This window comes from Mugil cephalus, chromosome 19, assembly GCF_022458985.1.
Source record: "Mugil cephalus isolate CIBA_MC_2020 chromosome 19, CIBA_Mcephalus_1.1, whole genome shotgun sequence".
NCBI classification, from domain to species: domain Eukaryota; kingdom Metazoa; phylum Chordata; class Actinopteri; order Mugiliformes; family Mugilidae; genus Mugil; species Mugil cephalus.
In genome coordinates this window covers 3,350,435-3,368,454 of record NC_061788.1, presented here as the reverse complement: position 1 = coordinate 3,368,454, position 18,020 = coordinate 3,350,435, and the positions used below count along the sequence as shown (strand labels likewise).

General features: G+C 40.0%; 1 protein-coding gene across 1 annotated transcript; it reads left to right on the top strand.

Moving 5' to 3' along the window:
* The first annotated feature begins 10,572 nt into the window (after positions 1–10,572).
* Positions 10,573–15,378, top strand: LOC124996715 (corticotropin releasing hormone binding protein). Its single transcript, XM_047569991.1, has 7 exons — positions 10,573–10,741; positions 10,838–10,931; positions 11,163–11,320; positions 11,535–11,745; positions 12,198–12,343; positions 14,495–14,612; positions 14,713–15,378. Exons 1-7 carry the CDS (start codon positions 10,652–10,654, stop codon positions 14,865–14,867), a joined length of 972 nt encoding a protein of 323 aa, XP_047425947.1. The 5' UTR covers positions 10,573–10,651; the 3' UTR covers positions 14,868–15,378.
* The last annotated feature ends 2,642 nt before the right edge of the window (positions 15,379–18,020 follow it).

The window sequence follows — 18,020 nt, the reverse complement described above, 5'->3', positions numbered from 1 at the left end:
AGTATCGGATCGGTATCGCCGATACCAGCCTGTATCGGATCAGGAAGGATATCGGTCACTATTAGGGAGGGTCGTAGCTGTATGGGGTAAAGGTGCCAATAAACAGGATTAAACACCAATAGATTTAGACCCCAATTTACAATAACCTCTTAATCTAATTTAATTTAATGTACAGACATGTCCATCTGATGTTAGTCTTGTTTATAAGAGAAAGTTGTGGTTTTATTAATATTATTATCATTTAACGAGCTTAATTGTATTTGTTTCACTGGTTTAATCAGCACATTTAATTATTTTCAGGTTTCATCAGGCGGCCAGCAGAGGGCAGAAGAAGCACAGCAGGTGAGAGCAGCCTGAGCAATGAGCTGTTGTTTTTTGCAGCTTCACTGTATTTCTCTGCAATATATGATCAGAAACTGAAAAAAGGGAGATGTCCAAGTGATGTAGGAAGGAGAACACACACAAAAATAAATAAATAAATAATGAGACCACTGATTGAACGTCTGATGACGTCGAAACATTCGTTTTCAGATCACAACAAAACAGCTGAAGAAAAATGTGAGATGTTTAGTTTTAAAAGATGATTGTCAGCAATGAACTATAATGAAGTCACAGATAGATTCTCACAGGAAACAACAAAGTGACCCTTTCAACCTAAAGCTGAAGAGCCAGGCAGGAAGTATTTTATGTTAAGAGCATAAATGAGCATAAAAAATTGAGGTTTGATGTGAGACACAGAAAAAGCTAAAAAAGCTAAAGATGCTGAATGCATGAGCTCTCATCCTGTTTACAGGAAGCTGGATTTCAGCCTCTTCTGCTCAACCTGCAAGAATGTGTAGCTTACGCCGTCATGACATAAGCAGGCCTTTGTTTCTTCTAAATCTGAATTATGCATGGATGAACTGAATCCGTCTCCCACTAACATACACACAGACACACAAACACAGAGCACGGGCTTATGCTACACTTTGATGCTTGAAGGAGGCTTTCACACTCGGTGAGTGCTAGCGTGCGTCCAAACTTTTGACCGGTAGCGTGCAGACGCTGGAGAGGTCTGAGATCGTTGTCGATTGTCTCAGGCCTCTCACTTTCATCATCATCGGTTTTGTGAGGACAGCTGGATGTTAGATTATTAGAAAATGGGTCATTCTCTCTGAACGATGATAGTAGAGGAAGCCACAGACTGAGACTCAGGGTTAGGCCACATCTTAGTACAGCAGAGCCTGGCACATATGGCCCAAATAATGAATTTGATGAATTATCCTTTTACAAAACTTTTCATGAACAACCTGAAATTTTACACGGAAAAAAGAAGTGTAATTTTAGCTACAGAGCGCAAGACCTGCTACAAAGATTAGAGAGATAATTTATTAAAGAACATAGTTGTAAAAGATGGCAGTTAATGCATGAGTCTTCATTTGATATAAAATTTATTGTCTTTATATTTCAATAAAGACAATAAATTGACTTTTGACCTGTATGGGCCGTATGTTTGACATCTCTGGTCTAGAACAATGCAAGAGTCATGTTGCCCGTTCCCATGAGGTGAGAAGCAAAACTATAGTGTTTAATTTACAAGACTCACTGGACTCGGATCAATTAAATCCACTTTGACCCGGGACATAAACGATCTTCATCCTCACATCTTCCAAAGCCAAACATTTAGACAGATATTTGAAACCAAAGTTTAGATTTAAATATGGTTTATGATTTCATTCTATTTACGTGCTTCAAAGGTCAAACAATTCTGAATTGGACACGTTGGACACATGTCAGTAGAAAAGAGGATGCTCCCATTACACGTGGGAGACGTGTTGTAGCCCAGTTTGGCCCAGGGGTTATTTCTGACCCGACCCAGTTCATACCCTGTTGAATCTCACTTCAGTCTCTTCACTTCGAGTCGTTGGAGAAACAGATGTCTGCCTCCAAGCTGTTCTATTGACAGCTGTGAGTTTTAGAAGATGTTTCAGCCTCTACTTTTTCTTCTACTTTCATCTCTGCTCTCCATGAATTTCTCATATAGATGGTCGTGAGTTTCTTGTGGACCAACAAGAACAAGGACAGAACATTGATCCTGATCAAGACGGTCAATCTCCTGCCACGGTCATAATGTTGTGGCTGATTGGTGTGGTCGTTGGTCTTATACTGTTGGTATAACTTGATCCCTTAGGCCTTTGGTCTCATGCATCTGGATTGTACGACTTTAATGGTGTGAAGCTGATGTAGCTCATCCACACTCTGCGCTGTCTGAAACTGAAGCCATGTTGCTGCTACTTTCTGCAGAGGTTTGACATTCAAATCTCTGTGCATGTAAACACAAATGCACAACACGTGTCATCACTGCTTCACTTCGCTCATCTGTTTCCTATGTTTTGCAGATCCGGTGAAAAAGGTCACCTCTATTCATCCTGAAAACGTGCCTTAAGGTGTTGTCATAAAAGAAAAAAAAAAAGCAAGAGTTGATGCTGATGTGTAGCCTGTGACAGATCCACTGATGATACTAAAGAAATGCAAATAATCTCTTTAAAATCATTTCACTAACAATACCTCACCTTAGTAAATTTACAGATGTTTATTTCAACCAGGTTATGGGAGAGAAAGTGGATGGATGAAGGTCGAGGGGATGGATGAAGGTGAGGTATGTGAGATGGATGAAGGGTTGAGGGGATGGGATGAAGGGGCGAGGAGATGGGATGAGAGGAGTTGAGGGGGATGGGATGGAAGGGTGTGAGGGATGGGGAGAGGGTTGAGGGATGGATGAAGGGTTGAGGGGATGGGATGAAGGGGGAGGGATGGATGAGAGGAGTTGAGGGGTGGGATAGAAGGGTGAGGGGTGGGATGAACGGGTTGAGGGATGGGATGAAAGGGGTAGGGATGGAATGAGAGGGAGTTGAGGGATGGGATGAAGGTTGAGGGACGGGATGAAGGGGCGAGGAGATGGGATGAGGAGTTGAGGGGGTGGGATGAAGGGGTGAGGAGATGGGATGAAGGGTTGAGGGGATGGGGTGAAGGGGCGAGGAGATGGGATGAAGAGTTGAGGGGATGGAATGAAGTAGGGAGTGGGATTGTAAGGGCAGAGATGGGATGAGAGGAGTTGAGGGGGTGGGAAGAAGGGGTGAGGAGGTGGGATGACGGGTTGAGGGGATGGGGTGAAGGGGTAAGGGGATGGGATGAGAGGAGTTGAGGGAGTGGGATGAAGGGTTGAGGGGACGGGATGAAGGGGCGAGGCGATGGGATAAAGGGGTGAGGAGATGGAATGAGATGATTTGAGGTGATGGGATGAAGGATTGAGGGCATGGGATGAAGGGGTGAGGAGATGGAATGAGAGGAGTTGAGGGGACGGGATGAAGGGTTAAGGGGATTAGATGAAGGAGTGAGGAGATGGGATGAAGGGGTGAGGAGATGGGATGAAGAGTTGAGGGGATGAATCAGAGGAGCTGAGGTACTGACTTCAATTTATGTCCTTTGTAAAGTTACGAGCTCCTTTATTCTTTACTCTTTTTTCCACTGCCTTATTACATCATTGTTTCCTACTGAAACCCATCCAATATAAGTAATGATCAGTCATCATGGCAACCACTGCTTCCCTTTGGTTCACACAGGATTTTCACCAATCAGCCACAACATTACGACCACTAACAAGAGAAGTAATTAACGCTGACAATCTTGTGCCAATTCACTGTTTTACTGGGGGGCGTTGATTTCACCAGTGACTTCTGTGTCGTCATCTGTTGGAAACCTGAATGTGTAAAGCTGACATGTTTCAGATGAATGTTTGAAGCAGAAACTCATGAAGCAGATAACAGCGCCACGTACGTCAATACAACCCCCGAACATGCAAGTGTCCCCCCGACACTGATAAACAACCCTGAAATTACGTCTTAATGAAAAGTTCACCACATTTTCATTAATGCAAAAATTGCATTTCTTATCGGATCACACGCTGTCACTCTGTATTGATCGGCTCCTGTAGATACATTTTAATATCTAGGGTGGAGGAGGTAAGAGAAAGGGTCCAGGTCTGATCATATCGCTTTGAGCTTTACTGTTAAGCTGCAGTGTCACACTGGGAAGCCCTTGTCTTAGTATCCTGGATATTGGTTATTTGTTCTGGAAAAAAAAAAAAAACCTCTCTGACCTTTTTATTTCATGCATCACGTGTCACATACATTAGGGTTGGCTATCGAAACAACACAGTACCAAGTAGTATCGAAACTGCACCTGTCAAAGACAAACAATGACTGTTTCTATGGTTTTGCTAGCAGCCAATCACTCCACTGATTGGTCCACCACCTCAACAACAGTAGTAGTAATTTGAACCCCTTTCAAAATGTATTTGTGCAAAAATCCTTTGAATGGGGACTGATTGACAACTGATTGCTTTCTATTCACATGATTAATACTGAATTAAGTAAAAAAAAAAAAAAAAAAAAAAAAAAAGTATCGAATGAAGTTTTCAATTAGTATCAGGATCGTTTTAAGGGTACTGGTATCGGTACTGGTATCGGTACTAGTATTAGCCCTAGGATACATGCAGTAAAACCTACAGGGTTAAAGAATCTGTCGGAGTGATGCTAATACACCTATCAGGCATAACATTATGACCACCAACAGTGGTCTCTATGGTGGATCATCCCACAGATACTTGATCAGTTTGGGATCTAGTGAATTTGGAGGCCAGGTCAACACCTTGTGCTGTTCTTCATGTGTCATTGCTATGGGGTGGGGGTGTCCCGTCTGGTCTGGTCTGGATGGGTGCTACACATCTAAGTAACATCCACATGAATGAATACCAGGTCCAAAAGTTTCCCAGCAGAAAACTGAATCGTCACAAGATGGTTTAAATATTATTTACTTCTCCTGTCAGTGGGTTTTAATAATTTAACACATCTAGACACCGGAGGTGGTGGTCCCTGGATGTAACGACCTTAACTAGGAGAGTTAAATAGGATCAGAGCAATGTCAAACTGAAAGGACAGCTCACAGCAGCAGAGGTCAACGAATTTAAGCAGCACTCACGTAATCGGCTTGATTGAGATTGTGGCAAATTCTGAATGGTCAACTGATTTGAGAAGTGGGAGAAGAGAGAGGATAAAGAAGTCGTTTAGTCTGATTTTTACATGTGAGCATCCACAAAGCATTTCATTAAAGTGGGACTTAAACTAATTTGAGGCAAAAGTTGTCAGCTAGTGCAAGAGGCCCTGATGCCTTTTATGCCCAAAGAGCTGTAGCACACAGATCACATCCTTCCTCCAGTAGTGAGCGAAGTATATCTGAGGGCTGTCATTTGCTAAAATGGACGTAATGTACATAAGTTGCAGAAAGGACACGGTGGGATGCATCTGATTTGATGGAGCCTAATGAATCCTCATCACCAGCACTTAATGGCTCCTGGTATTCATCCAGAGCTCTCAGGGTCAAATGAAAAGCCACAGAGTCCTTCAAGTGGCCGGCGTCGTCACAAATTCATCCATTTCTGCAAATAAAACTCCCCGTGCACGTCGCTACAAAGAGGCAGAAAACAGCTTCCTTCGCATTGGAAATGCCAGCACGCAAATTGCTACTCAGATTAGTGCAGTAATGCTAAGTGTGTTTGTGATTGGAAATGTATGTTCCTGGTCTTTTTACTTTAATGTAGAGCTCCTACTTTGCAGCAGCTGCAGTTTATAATGGAAGACACGTTGTCCTTGTGGGCAAGAAGGTCGCAGCAACTGGACTCATACAGCGGGCTAGAAATAAATAAACTACTAAACCCGTGATTCTCCAAACTTTGACAGTGGTATAGTTTTTGATATGCACATTAAACCTGGCTGCATTTTAGAATACGGTTTCCTTTAAATCTGGAGTGAAACAGCACCTACAACAAATGACTGCAGTAAACGACGTAATGAAGTCGTCATTTATTATCACAGACTGCAACATGCAAACATCCGTAGGCATTTAACACAACCTACCTGGTTATTTTAGCATCCAAGACTCAGAATAAGACTTTTTGACCCTATAAATGCTCTAAAAACATTAAATAACATGATGGATCAAGTCTAAATGTGACTTTTATTGTGTTATCATGGCGATACAGAAGAAAATGGGCATTAGTTCTATATTTTTAATATAACTATTACTATTCTACTTTTGCAAAAATAGTGGTTTTCCAGCTGAGTTTGTATCTTACTGTCAGCTTAAAAATTCATTCAGAAACCTTGAGATAAAAGGAAAATATCCAAAAGGTCTCTTGAAATGTTTTTTACTAGGGCTGGGAGTCGATTAAAATACTTTGTCATTAATTAATCTCGATTAATCGCATTTTAATCGCATAACAATATTTACTCCAAAAAGCAACATTTTTTTTTTATTTAAATGGATTTTAATTGTCAACTGAATCAAACAACATAACAACATAAAGCGGATTAAATCTGAATGTTGTAAACTCAAGATCTTTAAATGTCTAATTGAAAAATGCATTTAATGACATTTCAATTCAAAACAGTTGAAAAAAAATTGAAAATATCCTTGGCCACAATCAAACAGACCTAAGGTTAAAGTGCCATTTTAAGTACGTTTTCTGAACAGTATTGACTTTAAATGGTTAAAAACAAAAACAATTAAACATAAAAATTTCTACTTAGTTCTTTCTTCTTCTGGTAAAACAACCTGAAATAACAACGCACTTTCACCCGATTCCGATTTGAAAGTGCTCGTTTGAGGACGCTGGGACTTCATTGTTCATAATTCTGTCTTTGCTCAGCCATGTTCAGGTATTGAAATAAACAGTTTTATATTTTGTCACACATTAGGTGATTTTATTAAAATATAAATAATAAGATAATCCCAGTGTCCACATATGAGGACATGTTGTTGTTGTTTTTTAAAAAAAGCAAACAAACAAAACTACTACTTCTTGATTAAAGATGATGCTTAGTTTTTATGCATCTTAGGGTCCTACTGATTCCAAATACTTTGGAGAAATTAAAACTACAGGCCAAATAAAAGCTCGGGTCTCAGGAGGATAAGTCTTGAGAACCGTTCGTTGTCGCCTAGAAGTAACCGATGCTAACAGGTAGCATGCTAACCAGCAAGGGAATGCAAAGACAGGTTCTCCAACTAGTACAACTCAAAACCGGGGTTAATTATTTTCCAGGTTTCTGAAATTAAGACATGACACTCACGTGAAAAAATCTCCAAAAACATCAAAAGAAATGCTACTGGTCTCGCAGAATTTCCTTTCTTTAATGTTTCTGGAAATACCATGAGAATCTTCACAGACTTGCAAATCCACGTAAACACATCTGTCGTTGAGTTCCAAACAATTGGTTTCCGCCTTGTCCGCCTATTAGTTTGATTGGTTAGTTCCTCAGAAGTGACCTTCAGTTAATGCACAACAGGGTTATTATGGATTGAAGGATGCAGAATGATGCAGACCAGTTTTATAAAAGGCTGCAGAGGAGCAGATCTCAACATGGTATCATGCAAACCTACATGTCTACCACAATGATTCACTACACGCACGTATAAAAGAAAGATCAGTATATTTGATTGACAGTAGATACGTGTTTAAGGTTTTTATGAGGAACTAAGAGGCACGAAAAAATGCTTTATGTATCATTGTTAAATAAAGGCACAATTAAATTTATAATCAGCACACAAAACATATGCGATTCTATTTGCCTCCGAGGTGGAATGAAATTATTGACCGGACTGTCCGTTTTCTGATATGTCAGTTTTAAAAATAGCCGGGGACACACGGCTTATCTTGCAGAAACAAACAGGCTGTTTTGAGTGTGGGTTACACACACACACACACACACGAGGCCCAATCTCTGCATTTGAATGCCTTGACCTTTCCATCAGCCCGAGGCACCTGCAGACCTCAGGGGCCGCGTTCAGGCAGGTGGAAGGACGAGCACTCGCCGTCCTTGACTTTCAATAAAGTCCGCGATTTGCAACTTGAAACTTTTTTGCAAGCGCGCGTCATGCATCGTCCTCCTCCCTCCCTCTCGCATAGATTCGCCCGTTAATTAGTTTTTCCCAGTCCGGAAAAACTGGCAAATTGTCTTTTACACGCGCTGCAATGTCGCCGTGAAAAGATGTGTGACAGAAACACAATCATGAAAATGTGGAGAGAAATTAGTCTCGCGTTGTGCTCTTGTAAGTTGTCCAACTGATAATCAACAGCTGATTGTGTGCGCGGTTTGGCATGGTTCAGTGTTATTGTGGATTATCTGGACTTTGTTTACAGTTTATCATTCACGTTTTGTTTTAACTAACTAACTCCTGGACTGGAAAGCGTGCGGCGATGTTTCAGAGTTTTCTCATTGTCAGAAAACGAGCCAGACTACAGCGCTGCAGGCCTGAGGGGGGGTTTGGGGGGGTTGTTGTTATGACCACATCACACGAGGCGGGCGTGAAGGCAGCTTAGTGAATGTACTGTGGGTGTGAAGTGAATGTTGTATAAATCACAGCAGGTTGTTACGCGAGTGAGACGTCGCAGTCGTGCGAATATAAACTTTCCATCGTTCGTTTTTATTATCAGACTATTAAATACATGCAAGACAGCTCCTCTCCCTCCTCTCTCTCCCCCCCCCCCCTTCTCTCCTCTCTGTATTCATGTATGTATGTTCTGCCGCTGCTCCAGTTTCAGCCATGAATTGCAAACTTCATTCGATCCATTTGTTGTTGCCGTTTTTGTGTGAGCTCTGTCCGTCCGTCCGGCTTCTCCTTTGTGTCCGTTAATTGCAACAAATCACTGACAAAATGCAATTATCACAGAAATAGAATGAATGAATGAGAGGATTTGTGTCGCTTAAGGAAGATGAAATTCGATTTCACGGGCAGTGATGTAGCCTATTTTCTAATTTTATTTGTCCTCACACGCCGTCATCGATGCTGCGCCTTCGCACACAGGTCAGTCTGAAGCGTTTTACAGGTGGGAACTTAATAAGACTCGTCTCTAATGTGCAGAATAAAGCTTCTGATTTAGACGACGTCAAACATGTTTTCATTTGTCTTTCTTATAAACAGAGTTGCCACAGTTACCTTGAAAAAAGTAATCTGATTACTACGCATTACTGATTACTCCTTTAAAAAGTAAGTAATCCCCAAGTAAGTAAGTAGTTACAAGAGAACAGGGTCAGAATTAAGATGTAAGTTTTAATTTTATAGTAGTTCTCAATAGTTAACAATCACTAATTTCGTGGGGATGGAAAAAGACGAGATAAAGAGATTTAATGAAACCTTCATAGGTACGTACGGGAAATACAACAGTACAGGGCCTGGTCTAGTTCCTGGAATTAAGTTATAATAACTTCATTACAGACAAAATTATATAGAGGGCATCTATGTGACGTCACAGCCGGCGAAGTCTCCATGGTAACAGACACTGAGTGACAGAAAGTGACAGTTGAACATGGAGATTAGCAGCATTAGCTTAAATCATCTGCCAAAGAACAGAGAAGTAAATGAATCAGATGAAATGAAATGAATTTATGCTGTATTTTTTGATGAAGTCAGACCTTAAGTTACTTCTTAACTTACGTTCTGGAGGGCTGTCAGATAAGTTTGTGGATGTTGTTGTTTTTGTGTAGCTACATCTGACAGTAACTATTTCAGTTCCAACAATAAATAACAATAAAACAATAAACTGAATATTTGTGATTGTATGGTTGTTACTTCTCAGTAAAGCTCTTAGCATTAGCATCTTTTATTTAGTTACATTTACACTGAAATGACCTAAAACTAACTGAAACTGAGGATAATCCACTTTTCTACATCCATACTAGTTCATATGGATCATTGTTGAGTCCAATTGTCCTTAATTTGATCTGATAATCCACATTTTTCCTGGTTTCTCTGTATTTACTGACACATTTCACCATGTTTTTGCCCCTCAGGGGGCGTGGCCTCAGGTGAAAGTGACGTCAGTACAAACCCTCTATACAGTTTATTCTATTCTAAGAATTGTGAACTGGTTGTAAAAACTACAGCTTTTAGTGATGGAGGCCCTTAGTGTTAAGTTACTTCTTTCATCCTTCCATCCTCTTAAAATATGAATCAAGTTTCTTTCTTGGCTCGAGAATCCGATATTTGCACAATAAACAAATCTGATTTTAAAGGCTGTTCTGGTGTGTTATGGATTTGCCTCATGTAACTGTAGACGTTGCATATGAAACAGTTTTAATCCTCATCATAGATTTTGTCAGTAGCTGTTTTTGCTGTTTAAAGACTCTAAATAAAATGATTCATCAAATAAACCTTAAATAATAGAAACAAAACAAAAAAAATCAGTTAAAAAATAAAAACTTTAAAATCAGATGTGTGTGCTGACATTAAATTAAGTTTATTTATGGATCAGTCGTTTGCAGCGGAGAGTTCGGGGGGGAAGATGACGTTTGATTTGTGTGTCGTTAGGAATCATCTGTCCATCTCTGCCTCTCCCTCAACTCCCATCCGTGCTCTCGTCACAACCACGCAATTGGCTGAGGAGGGGGGAGGAGGGGGAAGGAGGAGGGAGGGGAGGGGAGGGGAGGGCGACCACGCTGGGTGACAGCGACCATGTCACCGTGGTCGTTCCGAGACTTTGGTGAAGCTATAAAAAGACGCGGCGGCCGCGGAGCAGCTCACACTTTCTCCGCTCAGGTGCGCCTTGCAGACAGAGATGCGCGTCATGGAGCGCACCTTCCGAGAGCAGCTCTTCTTCCTGGTCCTGTGTCTGTCCGTCCTCAAGGGAGACTCCAGGTATATAGAGGTAAGTAAACTTTGTTGCTATTCTTTTTTTTAAATAATAATAATAATAATAATAATAATTAACTTTAAACTTTGCACCTTTTTTTTTCTTTTGCAGAACAACGAAATCTCTAAAGATGATTTATACTCATTTTTCAACTCGGAACTCAAGAGAGAAATACCGGAGGAGTTAATGTATCGCAGGCCTTTACGTAAGTCATTTACGCATTGATATATATATATAGTTTGTGCATCTTTGAATCAAAAAACTAATTTCAAGTTAATCATCTCTTGTAAAGATGAGACATTTCTATTTAATTTGGGCTTAAAATGGATTTATTTGCAAAACATCTGCAATTAATTGAGTTAAAATGAGCAGTAAAATAAGAAATTACAAAAAAAAAATGCATAAAATCCCAGGTCATGTGCATGTTGTGTCCCAGGCTGTCTGGACATGGTCTCGGTGGAGGGTCAGTTCACCTTCACGGCCGAGCGTCCTCAGCCCAGCTGTGCCGCTTTCTTCATGGCGGAGCCCGACGAGGTGATCACTGTGGAGTACGACAATGTTGACATCGACTGCAGGGGGGGAGACCTCATCACAGTGAGTTAAAAAAAGGAATAAAACGCACACCATTGTAATAAAACTCCACAGAATCAGCTTCTCCTCAGGTCTGAGGTGCTTGTTTTCACACCAGTTGCTTCATTGAGCTTAGAAACACCTCCAGATCAGACATAAAGCCATCACGTTTAACCATCTTACAGGCGACCTTTGCTGTTTAACAAGGAAACCGTCTTCCATCCATCCCCCCTCACAGGTGTTTGACGGCTGGGTGATGAAAGGGGAGAAGTTCCCCAGCTCCCAGGATCACCCGCTGCCCATGTACGAGCGCTACGTGGATTACTGCGACTCCGGGTCCCTGAGGAGAAGCGTGCGCTCCTCTCAGAACGTGGCCATGGTTTTCTTCCGCATCCACAGCCCCGGCAGCACCTTCACGCTGACCGTGAGGAAGCACGTCAACCCCTTCCGTGAGTAGACCAGTCTGTGCGCGAATTTATCGTGTGATTCTGGGGCGATGAAAACGAGCCCGGCGGGGGGGGGTTTAGTCATCAGTGGCACCAACAGGGTCACGCCACAAGTGCTGTCCTCGAGTGATGGGTACGGGAAGGACAAATCTGAAACCCTTTCATGTTTTTCCACTTAAAATCAAAGCAAAAAAAAGTTGCATTTGCGTCAGAAAACCAGAAAGATAGAAATGAAACGGAACAGAAACAAATAATAAATTCACCTTTTGACCTTTTAAAGCCACAAAGTAAAGAGCTGCTTCCTCTGTTACACGTTCTTTGCCACTGATTTGGATGTAAATCATTCATGTGCATGCATCCACCCTGCAGCTGCACACACACACACATATATGTATATATATGTTCCTATTTGTCCATTTTTTGAATCCACCCCCTCCTCGTCTCTCTCCTTGCAGCCTGTAATGTCATCTCCCAGTCACCAGAGGGCAGTTACACAATGGTGATCCCGCAGCAGCACAGAAACTGCAGCTTCTCCATCATTTACCCGGTGGCCATCGACATCTCAGAGTTCAGCCTGGGACACTACAACAACTTCCCCAAGGTGAGCGACCGGCGTCATTAACCCTTTGACTTCCACACTAAGAAACATGATTCATTAAATCTCACTTATTTTTAATCTGTGTTAATGGCGTGCACTCAGTATTTTGACGTTTCATTATTAAAATAATTCTACAGATTCATGTATGATGTATATTTTCGAGCTATGGTCATCTGTGTTTTGTATATATAATGTGGGCAAATTTGTGTATGTTACAAATTGACTATCAATGGTTAGAAAATGGGTACAAAATTAAAAATTAAGTATTTTGTTGTCTACTACTACTACTAGTAGAAACAAATATTAACATGCACTATTTTTATGGCGTGTTAACAATGAGGGCTAAACAACACTCTTTAATCTAACATCTGACACTACAAAAAGATAAAAACTCTTGTTGCTCATATCCATATCCAAGTCTGTAATAATAAACAAGAAAAATTCATTCAGAATTTTGCCAAAATTCTGATGCCATCAAAAACAATAAATTATAAATATTTATGATTATGAATGAAGTTGATTAAAAGATATACTTCAAAAAATCCACTTTGCTTTAGAATCTAAAATATATATATATTTTTATTTTGTTTTATCAGAAAAAAATTGTGATGCCATCACAAATACTGGCTTATAAAGAGTTAGAATTCTGAAATAAATATTTATTATTTATTATTAGGACTGAAGTTGGTTTATGGAAAAAAAAAAAGTTGAAACAAATATTAATATATATTTTTATGGTGTTGTTGGAGAAGATATGTTTGTCCATTACCATTTTTTTTTGTCCATTACCAAAAAAAAAAAAAAAATCCATCAAAATCATGTTATTGCTGATCATTGACATATCTAAAACTGTAATAGTACCCCCAAGAAAAATGTCATAATATTGAAAATATTTTAAAGAAAAATGTGATGCCATCAAAAACACTGGCTTATAAAGGGTTAAAATTGTGAATTTAATGATATATTTGTAATTTATGTAAGATTTATGTATAACAAAAGTAGAAAATATTAACAAGCACTATTTTTATTGCTTTTTTGAAGAGGATACTGTTGAGCTATTTTATCAGAGGGTCTGAAGGTTAAACACACTTTAATCAGTGCTCTCGATGCTTAACCATTTGTTTCAAGTTGTAATATGTTACTATCACCACAGTGAAAGCAGAAAATTTATAAAACTCAACTCTCTTGTTTTTATAGAAACGGTTTCCTTCAACAGACAAAATAAAAACCTGTCATCATGTGTACAAGCTCCTAATTTAACCGGTTTGTTAGGACTTGGTTAAAGCTGCATCTTTTTCTATTAATGATGGATCATAAATTTAATACCTGAGACCTTGTTGTTGTCATCGTTCAGCCATGGATATGAGCTGTTTTCAGAAATAAAGCTTTGAAAAGCTACAGAGCCTGATAGTCCCAAAACAGAATATAAAAGACGAGTAAATACAAATGAACTGTTGGCTGCGTAAATACAAAGTTCTGAGTTGTTATTTGATTTTGCGATTCCCCTGTAAGAACACAGCAAAGCAGGTTGCCTCCCTTCCAAAAAGCCTTTTCTGTTTGCTCCTATTGGTCATATATCTAACAATTTGGTCAGGCTCCGCCCACACAAGGGGAGGGAGGGAGGAGTAAAGATAACAACTAGTACACGCCCTTGAGTGCAGGATGAGTCATCAGCATTTTTCAGTAGTTTCTAGGAATCTCTAAAAGACCTTAAATACGTAGAGACGGGTGATCTAATCTAATTTCATGGAGAATCTAGAAAAAACTGCCAACATAACAAAGGTTAAAGCTCATTTCTGATTAAAAATTGCTGATGAAGGATTTTGAAATGATACACTTTGTACACACGACAATGCCGCTGCTCTGAAGCTTTCCATTACTCATCTTGAGCTCTTAAAACAAATGACATTAGAGACCCCTGTTCCAAAGCAGACATTTAGACACATCACAGCTGCACAACGTCCACGTAGAGGGGAACCAGCTGGGTGAAGGCACTTCAACCAGGACCTGAACCATTGTTAAGTTAATTAGTTTCACTTGTGTGTTTTCGGTCTGTTTGATAGAGGACAAGGACGTGTCATCTGCATATTGTTTTTCCGGTTCTAAACCCTGCTGATAGATGGTATTTAACGTGTCATATCTCGCTCTCCTCAGAGGTCCATGTCTGGATGTGCAGAATCAGGGGATTTTGTGCAGCTGCTTGGAGGAAGCGGCATCGACACGTCTAAGCTGCTTCCCATCACGGACCTCTGCATCACCTTCACCGGACCCAGTGAGTATCTCTATCCCATCTCCCGCCTCCTTCCACCTCCACCTCCGCATCAAACGATCCTTCTGCTTCAGCTGAAACGTTTCTTTATCCTCCCCTGCAGCCCACATGAAGATCGGCTGCGATAACACCGTGGTGAGGATGGTGTCCAGCGGGAAGTTCGTCAACCGAGTGTCTTTCAGCTACAGGCTACTGGACAGCCAGGAGCTCCAGACAATCAAACTCAACAACGTGGAAGATTTCTGTTTCAGCAAATGATCCCGACCGGGTCCTAATGTGACAAATGTATCATTTGATTTTTTAAAATGATTTAAAGCGAGCAGTCACGGTCCATCCGATTAGAGAAAACATCTCAAATCCAAAGATTTAAAAGTGTATGAAAAACGAAGCTGTGACATCACAGACTTTACTGGCCTTTCATTTAGTTTCCATCTTTCTTTGACGTGTTCATGTCGTTGCTGAATAAATCTTAATTAAGTGGGTTTTTTTGTGGAACTGCTCTTTGTTTTGTGCATTTGTCCGGATGAGACTCGTCGCGTTGTTTGATTCTGAGTTTGTGGTGAACATTCTTGAAGAGGAACGGTGCTAAAAACGAATGTGACCTTCTGTTTATTTCGCTGAGCGTAGTTCTGAGTCACTTCCCGCCGCGTACGACACGGACAAGGGCGAAGGTTGAGGGACGGGGATGATGAATGCGGAACTCAGTGCCATTAAGCAGTTAGATTTGATAAGATGTTTTTGTAATAAAATTATTCTGCATGACAAAGCACTCAACTTGTGGGCTCCATCTTATTTAATTAAGGCTGCAAACACACAGTGCATCATCCAGATGAACACAAAAGGAGTTTACACAGGATACTCTGTTGTGCATATTGCAAAAACGTAGAGAGTGAATAAAACATAACGTCCGGTTCTAAAAGTACACAGTTACCTTGAGATATTACTTCACGAAAGTTTAATTTTCTTGTGTTTGAGCTCAGATTTCATCAGATTGGAAAGGTTCTGTGAAATGTCTTGTTCTCTGTTGTATTGTGTGTATTTTTGTGGTGACTTTGTGTGCTTTTTTTTCCTCCGCGTTGTCTAGCCGTTCTCCGTACCTTCTCGGTCTCTGCGCTCAGGGGAAAATCCTGCAACTATTTCTGTCCCTTTCCTCTGTGCACTGCTCCATTAAATTACTTTCAATTCATTAGTTTCAGTGGGGGGGAGACATATGGGAGGTATTTATTGCTCCACCTTCACCAGGCAGCTCTGCTTCTGGTGTAGCAGCCTTCGTCTGACGTAGCTCTACACAGAAATCCTGGCGTTGAAGTGGTGCTGCAGTGGTTTGCAACCAAGACGGTTTATTAATCGAGAAACACCCTAAGGAAACACTTGGAAAGATGTGATGGTGCAGGTGGAGAACTCAGTGAACAAAGAGACACAGAGAATAGAATATTTGCACAGGTACATTGGATTTTTTTGTGTGTTTCCCTGAATCAAGTTGGAAAGTTCACTTATAGGCACAGAGTAACACTATATAATATATATAATTGAGACAAAACCTGTCTAATATTTGTTTTTGAGAGAAATTCCTCCTGTTTGTCTCTGTTCATGATATTCATAAATGTTATTATGTGTATTTAGCCTCCTACCACTTCAATAACTACCAACTGTAGTTATTAGTATTAGCCGTGGTTGGTTAGCTTCTTTAAACCTGAATTCTTTCATAAAATTTTCCTTTTTTATATAGTTTCTCTTGTCTTGACCTTATTCCATTTTTTGTATTTTGCACTGTTGCTCCCGTCCAAGTGCTAACTTGAATGAAGAGAGGATTTAGACGCAGCCTCAAGACAAGAAAATCTTTAATAATATTCCTCAATAAACATGAACATCTTCTCGTCTTGCTTGTAGCCACAATAATGTTCTAACGTTTTTTTAATTTGAATGTCTCCACAGTTCATGACGTTCCCTTCAGCCTCAGCTAGAACATGTTGTTATTCACTGATAGGCCACATACTGCCTACTGCAGTTGGCTAAGCTAGTTAGCTGGTGTCTTCTTCTTAGCTGCTAGCTGCTAGCTGACTGCTAGTCTGCTGGTCGGTTTTTTGGTTGGACTGGACTTCTAATGAGTTTTCTTATCCTGTGTATTAATGATTCCTGCATAATTCTCCCTGAAAACACTGAAACAAAGTGAAGCTTTAAGGAGCCACTAGCATGAATGTTGACTGTTTTAATGCAAACAGTACCAATTAACAGCTCAGTTTATACTTATCACAGTTTTTATTTCTGAACTCCTTCAATGTAGCTACAGTCCCAGGTTGTGTTTTTCTGTCCTGATATTACAACACAAAAGAAATTATTTCTCAACATCTCAACTTTTCGAAAATTTAATCTGATTTTTGATATTATATATGTTGATGTGTTTTGAAGGATTTGAGTAGATTTGGTTTTGGTTCATAGTTGTTTCCAATAAAAATATATGTGATTTTACAGTGTAAAACTTTAAAGGCCGTTTTCTTAAATTGATTTTTTCTGCTACTCTGAACCAGAAACAAGCCAAACTTTCCACATTTATTCCTAACTACATTCTGCAGGTATTTACAGAGGGGATTTTTCATATATCATTCACAGCCTGATTTATGGAACATTTTACTCCTAAAAACATGGCAAAAAAACTGACTGTTGACAGTATTTTGTGATTGTGATACAAAATTCCCTCTGTAAACACTCATAAATCTAATATGTTAACAAAATGAAACAACATGTTCTGGAAATATATGCAAAGTGGTGCATATTTTAGTATATAACTCCTCCTCTGTTGCATATTTAAATATAAATTTACAGGAAACTTGTGATACAAAACATTATTGTATTTATGTAAGTATTCAGCTGGGGAAGTTTCATGTTGATATCTATTAGTTAGAAATTTGACCCTATTCACCTGTAGTGTCTCAACTTAACATCATCTCCATTTGCTGCTCTGCTCTTCTAGGTACAACTCTTGTGGTTATCCTGGTATATAAAACCGGGCCTCATAAAGTCATAACTCTGAGAATAACGGCTTGAATGCCACAAAGCAATGGGGCGACTGCTGATTGAAGACCTGCAGGTGTATTATCGTTGAGAGGCACCTGCAGCCGCGGCGTCTGACAGACGACCACCAGCGTCTTTACAGCAGAAGATAGCGCGTGTGCATTGTGTTAATAAGAACCTCTAGTGGTGTTTCACTAATCGAATTTGAATATATGGGGGGGAAAGGTGTGGATGTAAAGCAGCTGCATGGCTGTCTAAATGCTAATGTGAGATCAATTTACACTTACTGTTGAACCAACTTCTAATATTTGCATTTTATTTTATTTTATTCTCTTGGTTTTCTCAGCCCGGAGCATTTTATTCTGCTAAAAATGCAGATACCTACAAACGAAATAATTA